The sequence below is a fragment of the Haematobia irritans genome, chromosome 2 (assembly GCF_050003625.1).
Source record: "Haematobia irritans isolate KBUSLIRL chromosome 2, ASM5000362v1, whole genome shotgun sequence".
Taxonomy (NCBI): domain Eukaryota; kingdom Metazoa; phylum Arthropoda; class Insecta; order Diptera; family Muscidae; genus Haematobia; species Haematobia irritans.
The window spans coordinates 199680120-199693982 of NC_134398.1; the positions used below are offsets into that span (position 1 = coordinate 199680120).

General features: G+C 32.1%; 1 protein-coding gene across 3 annotated transcripts in view; it reads right to left on the minus strand.

Moving 5' to 3' along the window:
- Nucleotides 1–10544: 10544 nt before the first annotated feature.
- Nucleotides 10545–13863, minus strand: part of tweek (transmembrane protein KIAA1109 homolog tweek) — a 61427-nt gene continuing 58108 nt past the window's right edge. For all 3 annotated transcript variants that reach the window (XM_075297135.1, XM_075297132.1, XM_075297134.1), the window contains one exon: nucleotides 10545–12265. In XM_075297135.1, the coding sequence (XP_075153250.1) occupies nucleotides 11540–12265 (726 nt within the window). In that variant the 3' untranslated portion in view covers nucleotides 10545–11539. The remainder of the gene's footprint in view (nucleotides 12266–13863) is intronic.

Below are 13863 nucleotides of genomic sequence, written 5' to 3' on the forward strand. Positions count from 1 at the left end.
ATAGTTTCTAGAAGCCCTAAAAGCAAAATCGGGATATCGGTCTATATGGGGGCTATACCAAAACATGGACCGATGAGCACCATTTTCGGCACACCCTTTTATGGTCCTCAAATACCTCTATATTTCCAATTTCAGGCAAATTGGATAAAAACTACGGTTTTTATAGGCCCAAGACTCCAAATCGGGAGGTTGGTTTATATGGGGGCTATATCAAAACTTGGACCGGTTCGGACCATTTTCGACACACCTCTTTATGGTCCCAAAATACCTTTAGATTTTCAATTTCATACAAATCGGATAGAAAATACTGTTTCTAGACGCGTAAGAAGCAAAATCGGGAGATCGGTCTATATGGGGGCTATACCAAAACATGGACCGATATGGACCATTTTCGACACACCTCTTTATAGTCCCATAATACCTCTAGATTTCCAATTTCAGGCAAATCGGATGGTAAATATATTTTCTAGACGCCCAAGAAGCAAAATCGGGAGATCGGTCTATATGGGGGCTATATCAAAACATGGACCGATACGAACGATTTTCGACACACTTCCTTATGGTCCTAAAATACCTCTAGATTTTCAATTTCAGACAAATCGGATAGAAAATACTGTTTCTAGACGTCTAAGAAGCAAAATCGGGAGATCGGTCTATATGGGGGCTATACTAAAACATGGACCGATACGGACCATTTTCGACACACCTCTTTATGGTCCCAAAATACCTCTACATTTCCAATTTCAGGCAAATCTGATAAAAACTACGGTTTTTATAGGCCCAAGACCCCAAATCGGGAGGTCGGTTTATATGGGGACTATATCAAAACTTGGACCGATATAGCCCATCTTCGAACTTGACCTGCCTGCAAACAAAAAACTAATCTGTGGCAAATTTCGGGACGATAGCGCCATTATTGAAGGCTGTAGCGTGATTACAACAGACAGACAGACAGACAGACGGACAGACATGCTTATATCGTCTTAGAATTTCTCCCTGATCAAGAATATATATACTTTATATAGTCGGAAATCGATATTTCGATGTGTTACAAACGGAATGACAAACTTATTATACCCCCGTCACCATTTTATGGTGGTAGGTATAATAAAAATATTGTATACATACCTATGCATAAATAAAATTTTCTACACATGAGATTATATGAATATTTGTTTTAAAGTTGAACCCCCCCCCACCGAATTAAAATCCTGGCTACGGCCTTGCTTGTACTCATACCTGATAATAGGAGTTTTTGCTGGGATGTGTATAGACCTAAGGACGCTCTCTACATAAATCTCCTTTAAATGCACCAGATATCTCTGGCATCAAATTAAGAAAAACAAATTTGATTTAATAGTATTTTAATAGTGTACGAGTATGCATAATTTTCTTTTCGTTGTATAATATGCATATTTGGTTATAAAATCTGGACTCTGCCAAACAAAAAAGCTTCATTACTTCTCATCACTTTACAATATTTAAAATCTATTATTTTATCAAATATTTTAAAAACTTTTCATAAACAGCAAAAAAATGCTCCCTTCTTTTTTCCCACTTGACTAAGTGATTTAGTTTAACTAAATGTTGAATATTTCAAACAATTTGCAAAATATTGTTTGCACACTCAGAGTGCAGAAAATTATTCTAAAAAGCACTTAGAGATTTACTCTTCTCTGGAGAGTTATTACGAACTTGTTAAATGGCATGGACAATTTCTAAACATCAAATTTTAATGTTATTAAAACCATGGTGGTTGGCTTTTAAATGGATTTGATAATTTCATTGCCAAGTTCAGCTTTCAAAGAGGACAAAACTAAAAGGAACAAAATGAATCACAAAGGAAAATGAGAAGTAGGCTAAAGCCTTCTCTTGTATTTCATTACATATAAGGTTTCAACATTAGCGTAGCTTGACAATTTTCCTAGGGGGGGGGCTATAGCCCCCCTTAAAAACGAAGTAAGAATTCATAAAATGGTACAAATAATTTAAATTTTGTCGAAAAAAATCTAAATCCAATCTGAAAAACTTGTGAATTTTTAAAAATATTTGAGGTCAAACGTTCCGACAAGCATTAGAATCCATTAAAAATTATAAAAATTATTTATTTGACAAAATATAACAGAATTTTTTACTACACATTAAAAACATTAAATTCGGATCACACCTAAAGAAGTGATGCAAATTTAGTGCAACGGCTGTTGGAATGGAGGACTTCCGTCCTATGACAATCCCATGTTAAATTCATCGCTTCTTCGCCAATTTTGCACCACTTCCGGATCCAAAAAGATCATTTTCATTACTTTTTTGGCGACGCTTTTTTGCCTGGGCTTGTTTATTTTTTATAAAAATGGAAAATAGGTTTTCAAATTCTGGGGGGGGGCTAAAATTTTTCTGGGGGGTCTAAGCCCCCTCCCCAGAGGCCTTCCTACGCTTATGGGTTTCAATGAAAAATGTCAATGGAAAAAACTATATACAAAACAAAACTTTATCAGAATCGTTTATTTTAATATATGTATGCATAGTGAGTAAAATTATTAACACTTTCAAAATTATTAAAAATATATAAACTTTTTAATTTCAATGCAAACAGTGTTTTTTCGATTTTCAACTATTTTTTCAACAGTCGAAGATTTCGCCGATAATGTCGACTATTATCGACATTTAGAAAATTTTATTTCTATAGAAAATTGTCTCAAAAATTTAATTTCAATACACTAATAGAAAAAATTACGTTCCATAGTCGTGAACGGACGGTGGCAAAATGACGTTCGCAAAAAATCAAAACGGAATGTTCACAAATTTCGTACACGGGCGTTCACGATTTCATGAACGGCATTCGTTTTTCTTTGGCTATGAAAAGTCTTAAAATAATCGTTAGACGTTATTATGGCAACTGCCTCGGTGGTGCAATGTGCCAAAGCGACTGTTAACGCGTATGGTGCAGAAAACACAGGTTCGAGTCACGCTAGCGGAAATCTTTTGCATACCCTCCACCATAGGATGGAGGTATATTAACTTTGTCATTCCGTTTGTAACACATCGAAATATTGTTCTAAGACCCCATAAAGTGTATATATTCTGGGTCGTTGGTTGGTAAAATTCTGTGTCGATCTGAGCATGTCCGTCCGTCCGTCCGTCCGTCCGTCTGTTGAAATCACGCTAACTTCCGAACGAAACAAGCTATCGACTTGAAACTTGGCACAAGTAGTTGTTATTGATACAGGTCGGATGGTATTGCAAATGGGCCATATCGGTCCACTTTTACGTATAGCCCCCATATAAACGGGCCCCCATATAAACGGACCCCCAAATTTGGCTTGCGATTGCTCTAAGAGAAGCAAATTTCATCCGATCCGGCTGAAATTTGGTACATGGTGTTAGTATATGGTCTCTAACAACCATGCAAAAATTGGTCCATATCGGTCCATAATTACATATAGCCCCAATATAAAGCGATCCCCCGATTTGGCTTGCGGAGCCTCTAAGAGAACCAAATTTCATCCGATCCGGTTGAAATTTGGTACATGGTGTTAGCATGTGGTCTCTAACAACCATACAAAAATTGGTCCACATCGGTCCATAATTATATATAGCCCCCACATAAACCGATCCCCCGATTTGGCTTGCGGAGCCTCTAAGAGAAGCAAATTTCATCCGATCCGGCTGAAATTTGGTACATGGTGTTAGCATGTGGTCTCTAACAACCATACAAAAATTGGTCCACATCGGTCCATAATTATATATAGCCCCCATATAAACCGATCCCCCGATTTGGCTTGCGGAGCCTCTAAGAGAAGCAAATTTCATCCGATCCGGCTGAAATTTGGTACATGGTGTTGGTATATGTTCTCTAATGACCATGCAAAAATTGGTCCATATCGGTCCATAATTATATATACCCCCATATAAATCGATTCCCAGATTTGTCCTCCGGAGCCTCTTGGAGGAGCAAAATTCATCCGATCCGGTTGAAATTTGGAACATGGTGTTAGAATGTGGTCTCTAACAAACACTCAAGAATTGGTCCATCTCGGTCCATAATTATATATAGCCCCCATATAAACCGTTCCCCACATTTGATCTCTGGAGCCTCTTGGAGGAGCAATATTCATCCGATCCGGTTGAAACTTGCAACGTGGTGTTAGTATAAGGCCGCTTATATCCATGCCAAAATTCGTCCATATCGGTCTATAGTTATATATAGCCGATCCCCAAACACACAAAAATTGATCCATATCGGTTCATATTTATGGTTGCCACTCGAGCCAAAAATAATCTACCAAAATTTTATTTTTATGGAAAACATTGTCAAAATGTTATTTCTATAGAAAATTTTATCAAAATTTTATTTCTATAGACAATTTTGTCAAAATTTTATTTCTATAGAAAATTTTGTCAAAATTTTATTTCAATAGAAAATTTTTTCCAAATTTTATTTCTATAGAAAATATGGTGTATTACACTGCCAAGTAAAACGCAAGCGGCTTCATCTATGCTCAAATGCATACTAAACTCCTTTATTAAAATTCAAATGTATAAATACAGAAATGATATTTTAGTTCGGTATAAATAACCGATTGGATGTGTGTGTTAGTGTGTGAGATACATTAGCCAATGAGAGTGAGAGTGCAATGTTACTAACTTGTTTTTACAAACTTGAGAGTACAATGTTAAAATAAGATAAATGTTCGAGCTTAATAATTGATACTCTACAGAAATTTTTTTCCAAATTTTATTTCTATAGAAAATTTTTTCCACATTTTACTTCTATAGAAAATGTTGTCAAAATTTTATTTTGTCAAAATTTCATTTCTATAGAAACTTTAAACTTAATTATATACGTATTTAATCGGCATGTTTGTTGAGGAATGTTTTGCAAAATCTACCAAAACATCAAGAATCCTAACAATTTACCAAACTGTACAAATTCTATCATTTTTGGTTGAATTCTAACATCTGTGGCAACTGTGGTTGAGGTCCTCTCGTTATACTCAATTATCTTTGTCCTCCAAAGATAATTGAGAAGAAGATGCAGTCTTGTCATAGCAAAACTGAAGCACCAGAGGACTCTGCCAACAAAATATCATAAAGTTTGCGTCGACGTGTCTCTCAAATGTACTGCAGTTTGCGTCGGAAAATATCATAACATTTGTGTTTTTCATAAATTTCTGAATAAAAACCCGCAAAAGCAATACCAAAACGATTGTAGAAAATTAAAATAAAACGTATGTGTATTTTAAAGCAAATATTCATTATGGTTTTATGTGAATATTGCCGTTTTAAATTTATTCCTGGGCAGAGCTGCTTTGGAAAAAATTGACAAATAAAATAATTTTTTTCTCATAGCCCTCTACACCTTGACATGTGTTTTCTCTTTATAAGAGCACAATGCTTAATCTTGTTATACTCAATTATCTTTGTCCTCTCTCACGTTTCAAAAGTGATATATGTCAAATGACCAGGGCTGCCAAATTTGCCGATTTATCGTCATTTTGACGATTTTTGGCTCAAAAAATAGCAGTTTCCGATTTGATGATGATATTTACTCCGTTCAAAAATTTGGGAAAATCGAGCGATTTCGAAATCTGAACCGATTTCGATTAAATTTTGCTTACTTTAATGATGCTTAGTTATCTTGTATTAAATTTGAAGACACACTTAATGGAGTCCCTATTCCTAAGTCGAATAGTGTAAAATATCTCGGTCTTCATATGGACAAAAAACATAATTGGAAAGAACATATTTTAAAGAAGAGAAAAGAAGTTGACATTGAAAGACTAAAAGGATGTTTTGGCTACTTGGACCAAACTCACAATTAAGCTTATATAATAAAGTCCTATTATATAAAACTGTTCTAAAACCTGATTGGTCTTATGGGATAGAGCTGTGGGGAACTTCTAGTAACTCAAACATAGAAATTTTACAACGATATCAGTCAAAAACCTTAAGATTGTTGTCAAACGCTCCTTGGTTTGTAAAATATAACTGTATACATAAAGATCTCAATATACCAAAAATAAAGGATGAAATTTTAAAGATTAGTACAAAATATCTCAATCGATTAAGTCATCACTCTAACGTACTGGCCATTACTCTTTTAGACGATACCAATGAAGTTAAGAGATTAAAACGAAAGCATATTTTAGACCTTCCCTACTTAAGATAAAATAATCACATAATCACATGAATAAATAAGTCCAGAATGAAATTTATTTACTTTGTTAAGTTCACTGGATCTTAATTCTCTGTTAACTATTTTTAAGATACTCATTATTTATTACATTTGCTAATTATTTCTATATGTAAATAGATTGCAAATAAAGGTAATAAAAAAAAAATTTTGAAGACGACCGGTTAGTAAATAGGCTCAATACGACCCCATTTGTTAGGTTAGGTAATCGGGCGATACATGTGTGTGGGGGCTATATCTAAATTTGATCCGATTTTTTCCAAATTCAAAAGCCAAAAGTCCTTGTGCCAAAAAAAACACTAAACCAAGTTTCATCAAAATAATTGCGACCGGAATTCTGCGAACAATACATAGACAGACCGACTGATGAAGGGGCGAATACGAATAGATCGACTCAGGAGGTGATTCCGAGTCGATCAGTATGTTTTATGGAGTCTATAATCAATATTTCTGGTAGACACATTTTTAATATACCCTAACCACTATGTGGGACAGGATATAAAATCTGGATGTATTTATGGTTTTTAATGTTTAGAAGCTGAAATTTAGAATTTGCAAAAAGTTAGTGGATGGTGTTCGCGTACTTTTCGGTTATGACTTACTCAGAATGCGTAATACAAAAATTTACTAAATATAGTAGAGTTGTGTGTCTTTATATGAAATGAATACCTTCGCTTTTAACCAAAACATATGTTTTATTTTAATATTATTTAAATTCCCGATTTTTTGACGATTTTTAAAAAGCAAGTGCCGATTATGACGATTTTTCTTAAAATTTTATTGGCAGCCCTGCAAATGAGTTATGCTCGTGGTCATGATTGATGTCTCCAAGGAACATCCGCATCCCCACAGCCATTCCACAAAATGGCTGTGGGGATGTGGAGCATACCTTGTAATCGGCTGGTTGTAATCCGTGTATATTTCTATCTCGGTAATTTCAAAAGAGGTATATGTCAAATGAGTTATAACCCTCGAAGAGTAAGTAAAAGCTCGTGGTCATGATTGATGTCTACAAGGAGCATCCGCATTCCCACAGCCATTCCACAAAACGGACTATAACCAGCAACACACCTTCTAATCAGGCTGGTTGTAATCCGTGTATATTTCTATCTCGGTACTCTCAGATCGATCTTTCACTAGTGTCCGGCACACTCGGAAACGTTCTATAAAGAACCGCACGTCGATCCTTTCGAAGCACATTATGATATTGGGCTTCACCGACGGAGAGCAATTTACTTGAGACAACCTTATGCGCTTTACAGACTATCAGTTATTCCGGACGCAATGTCGGTGTTTGTAAAGAATTTTACAGTATGTCGGATCGATACGACTTGTCGGCGATGACTAAATAATTGGTAAATGTGTTATCGATCCCATAAACATGCAGCAGTATCGATTGTGCCTTCGGACTTAACTTATAATGTGCACAATATATTGGATATGTTCGACACGAGCACTGTCGTCCGGAATAACTGATAGTCTGTAAAGCGCATTAGGCAATAGTGGGACCAGCATACATTCAATATTACATGAACATTTCACCGTCAAAAAAATTGTTCGCTTGAACAATTTATTTGTCAGTTGTCTTCAAAGAAATCAGGAAAACCAACCACCGCCGAACTTGAATCATTCTCCACCACGAACAATGCGAGCACTCACACATCGGCTCAAACAATTACATTTTGAAAACTCAAAACTCAAATGGGTCATCCGCCGTATAGTCCTGACTTAGCAGCGAATAACTTCTTTTTATTTTCGTACATAGAAAATAAACGTTTTGTCGACACTTGAAAAACATGCCTCAATCAGAGTGGCAAAACTACTTCGACAAACACATACAAAGATCTATACACGATCTTAATGGGGAATATTTTGAAAATAAAACAAGTATATACGGCCATAAGTTCGGCAAGGCCGAAGCTTATGTACCCTCCGCCATGGATTGCGTAGAAACTTCTGCTGAAAACTGTCATCCACAATCGAATTACTTGGGTTGCGGTAACACTTGCCGATGGCAAGGTATCTTAAAACTTCCTAACACCGTCTTCTAAATTACAAGGTAGTCCATACGTAGTATATATTAAACTAAAAAAGGCCGATTAAATACGTATATAATTAAGTTTAAAGTTTTTATAGAAATAAAAATTTGGAAAAAATTTTCTATAGGAATAAATTTTTTACAAAATTTTCTATAGAAATAAAAATTTGGAAAAAATTTTCTATAGGAATAAAATTTTTACAAAATTTTCTATAGAAATAAAATTTTTACAAAATTTTCAATAGAAATAAAATTTTTACAAAATTTTCTATAGAAATAAAGTTTTGACAAAATTTTCTATAGAAATAACATTTTGACAATGTTTTCCATAATAATAAAATTTTGGTAGATTATTTTTGGCTCGAGTGGCAACCGTGATTGGGGATCGGCTATATATAACTATAGACCGATATGGACCAATTTTGGCATGGATATTAGCGGCCTTATACTAACACCACGTTGCAAATTTCAACCGGATCGGATGAATTTTGCTCCTCCAAGAGGCTCCGGAGATCAAATCTGGGGAACGGTTTATATGGGGGCTATATATAATTATGGACCGATATGGACCGATATGGACCAATTCTTGCGTGTTTGTTAGAGACCACATTCTAACACCATGTTCCAAATTTCAACCGGATCGGATGAATTTTGCTCCTCCAAGAGGCTCCGGAGGACAAATCTGGGAATCGATTTATATGGGGGCTATATATAATTATGGACCGATATGGACCAATTTTTGCATGGTCATTAGAGAACATATACCAACACCATGTACCAAATTTCAGCCGGATCGAATGAAATTTTCGTTTCTTAGAGGCTCCGCAAGCCAAATCGGGGGATCGGTTTATATGAAGGCTATATATAATTATGGACCGATGTGGACCAATTTTTGCATGGTCATTAGAGAACATATACCAATACCATGTACCAAATTTCAGGCGGATCGGATGAAATTTGCTTCTCTTAGAGGCTCCGCAAGCCAAATTTGGGGGGTCCGTTTATATGGGGGCTATATATAATTATGGACCGATGTGGACCAATGTTTGCATGGTTGTTAGAGACCATATACTAACACCATGTACCAAATATCAGCCGGATCGGATGGAATTTGCTTCTTTTAGAGGCTCCGCAAGCCAAATCGGGGGATCGGTTTATATGGGGGCTATATGTAATTATGGACCGATATGGACCAATTTTTGCATGGTTGTTAGAGACCATATACTAACACCATGTACCAAATTTCAGCCGGATCGAATGAAATTTTCGTTTCTTAGAGGCTCCGCAAGCCAAATCGGGGGATCGGTTTATATGAGGGCTATATATAATTATGGACCGATGTGGACCAATTTTTGCATGGTCATTGGAGAACATATACCAATACCATGTACCAAATTTCAGGCGGATCGGATGAAATTTGCTTCTCTTAGAGGCTCCGCAAGACAAATGTGGGGGGTCCGTTTATATGGGGGCTATATATAATTATGGACCGATGTGGACCAATTTTTGCATGGTTGTTAGAGACCATATACTGACACCATGTACCAAATTTCAGCCGGATCGGATGGAATTTGGTTCTCTTAGAGGCTCCGCAAACCAAATCGGGGGATCGGTTTATATGGGGGCTATATGTAATTATGGACCGATATGGACCAATTTTTGCATGGTTGTTAGAGACCATATACTAACACCATGTACCAAATTTAAGCCGGATCGGATGAAATTTGCTTCTCTTAGGGCAATCGCAAGCCAAATTTGGGGGTCCGTTTATATGGGGGCTATACGTAAAAGTGGACCGATATGGCCCATTTGCAATACCATCCGACCTACATCAATAACAACTACTTGTGCCAAGTTTCAAGTCGATAGCTTGTTTCGTTCGGAAGTTAGCGTGATTTCAACAGACGGACGGACGGACATGCTCAGATCGACTCAGAATTTCACCACGACCCAGAATATATATACTTTATGGGGTCTTAGAGCAATATTTCGATGTGTTACAAACGGAATGACAACATTAATATACCCCCATCCTATGGTGGAGGGTATAAAAAAAAACAATAAAGCGATTTTCGACGATTAATGTTTGTTTTTGTTCTCTAAAGGCAATCCTCGTACTTATCAAACGTCAATCAATCGCAATGGTACCATCTACAGATGTCATTTGCAGATTTTTGGGAACATTGGGTGAATCGAAGCAAAGAATCCGTGGCCATGAATTTTCGCTAGGAGCCTAGTTAATATATGGGGTCTCAAAAATTGTTCCCATCAACATTTTGTGATGTCCCATTTGCCAATGAAAAACAAATTGAATTTCTGTATTTGATTTATTTTTATTTTATTTAATTTATTTTAAATATTCCCCATAATAATTTCTTGGTTGTATAATTTGTTTAATATTATGATTACTTTTAATTTAAAATTAATATAATTTTATAAATTAAAAATTCTGATAATGGATTCCCCTTAACACATACTAAATAACAAACAGAATGAAGGAAAAGAAAAATTAAATAATAAAACAGAATAAGGAATATGCACAACAAAACAAAACTAAATACACAAAAAAAATGCAGAAAAATAATTTTGGCTAATTAAATACTAAAATGTTAATATTTTATATATGTATGTATATAAATTGTAGATAGATTATTTTGATGTTCAGTTGGGTATTATGATAATGATTTTCTTCTACAGTAATACTTCGAGTATTATTTTTGTTCCATAGTAAATAGGTATTTGTTTTTTTTTTTTCATTATTTAATATATGAATGTGTATGTGTGTGTGTATATTTATATATAGACAATGAAAGTAGAAAATGGCTACGAGTACATAACATCACTTCTCGCATTGTTGTTGTTCTGGTTTTTAATCTTATACAAAAGTTTACATACAAAGTTATAAATATATATATAATAAAGCCTGTTTAAATTTCAACTAATAGCTTAAGGTTTAAACTAATACAAGATCCTTTGTTGCCAAAGAAAGACAAACAAACATATCGATCGATCGAAAGTCACAAGATATAGATAGAAGGTTGATAGATATCCTATAGTAGAGAGTAAGATAGTCAGGACTATAATTATATATTGCCATAAGAGTTTGTCTTAAGTGTATATTGGTAATAATTGTATATGTATATATATATAGTAATTATGTATTGTATATGTATATAATTGCAACTACCACATATATGCATGTGTATTTGTTTGTTTTTCAAACTAATTCCAAGCTAGAATTTTGTAATAATATTACCCCGATTGGTATATTCACTTTCATTATTAGGATTTTCATTGAATTTTCTTTTTTATTTATTTTTTGTGGTAGGTTCTTGTTTATTTTCCCTAATCATATTAAGCAATTGCAGCATCATTAAAGCCTGTACCTTATCCAAGGGATCCATGAAACCTCTTTGCAACCATTTTGGTATTGTGGTTCGGGCATGACTGAAACCCAATTTATTGAGTATATAGTCTATGCCATAGGGTTCTATGGATTTACCGGCCCAATATAAAATTCTTACTGTCGGTTCCAAATGCCATGTTTGACATTCAAAATGACGCCAATCGCGGAAAAATGATTCCAAATCTGTATCATTATTACTATCACCAGTTGCTGTTGTATTTTGAGACGTGGATGAGGATGACGTTGGATTTTGACTTGTATTTCCAGTCGTAGTTGTTCCGGCTGTCACATTGATGCCATTGGCATTGGCATGGGATGTAACATTGCCTGAACTTATGCTAATGTTAGATGATTTATTTGCTGTTGAGTCTTTGGTATCGTTGTTCAAGTTATGATTACTACTTGTCATATGCTGTTGTGCTGTCGTCATGGATTGTTGCAATTGATTTGCATCCAATGTGGTGGAGCTGGCATTTTTCGATGAGAGAGTATTGGATGCCGATGATGTATTTGATGGGGATTTGGCATTTTGCTCTTTTAGAATTTCATCGGTAACATAAGGTTTGAGTTGATGCTTAAGATTTTGTGACAAATTCGGCGATGCGGCACGAGCCGATTGGGCTCCAATCTGTAAGTGGGAAATAAGTTGTGTTTTTTTTTTAGTGAAACTTTATTTTAAGGAGTGTAAGTGAAATAGGAGATAAGTAAAATTCTCTGAAAATTTAATAAATACGAAAAACTTTTTAAAAAATAAAAACATAAGATTTTTGGCAAAAATATTTTATGTGGAAAGATAAAGGCAGCCTTCAATGATCAAGATATATCTTCAGAATAATTGAGAAAAGAAAGATCCTACAAACTCTATGAAAAATATCCAAATAAGGGAAATAATCTTTCGTAACATCCACCATGAAATAATTTCGCCGATTTCGCCGCCTTTTTTATACTCTCCACCATAGGATGGGGGGTATATTAACTTTGTCATTCCGTTTGTACCACATCGAAATATTGATCTAAGACCCCATAAAGTATATATATATATATATATATATATATATATATATATATATATATATATATATATATATATATATATATATATATATATATATATATATATATATATATATATATATATATATATATATATATATATATATATATATATGCATATATATATATATATATATATATATATATATATATATATATATATATATATATATATATATATATATATACATATATATATATATATATATATATATATATATATATATATATATATATATATATATATATATATATATATATATATATATATATATATATATATATATATATATATATATATATACATATATATATATATATATATATATATATATATATATATATATATATATATATATATATATATATATATATATATATATATATATATATATATATATATATATATATATATATATATATATATATATATATATATATATATATATATATATATATATATATATATATATATATATATATATATATATATATATTTATATATATGCATATATATATATATATATATATATATATATATATATATATATATGCATATATAGATATATATATATATATATATATATATATATATATATATATATATATATATATATATGCATATATATATATATATATATATATATATATATATATATATATATATATATATATATATATATATATATATATATATATATATATATATATATATATATATATAATATATATATATATATATATATATATATATATATATATATATATATATATATATATATATATATATATATATATATATATATATATATATATATATATATATATATATATATATATATATATATATATATATATATATATATATATATATATATATATATATATATATATATATATTATATATATATATATATATATATATATATATATATATATATATATATATATATATATATTTATATTTATATTTATATATATATATATATATATATATATATATATATATATATATATATATTTATATTTATATTTATATTTATATATATATATATATATTTATATTTATATATATATATATATATATATATATATATATATATATTATATATATATATATATATATATATATATATATATATATATATATATATATATATATATATATATATA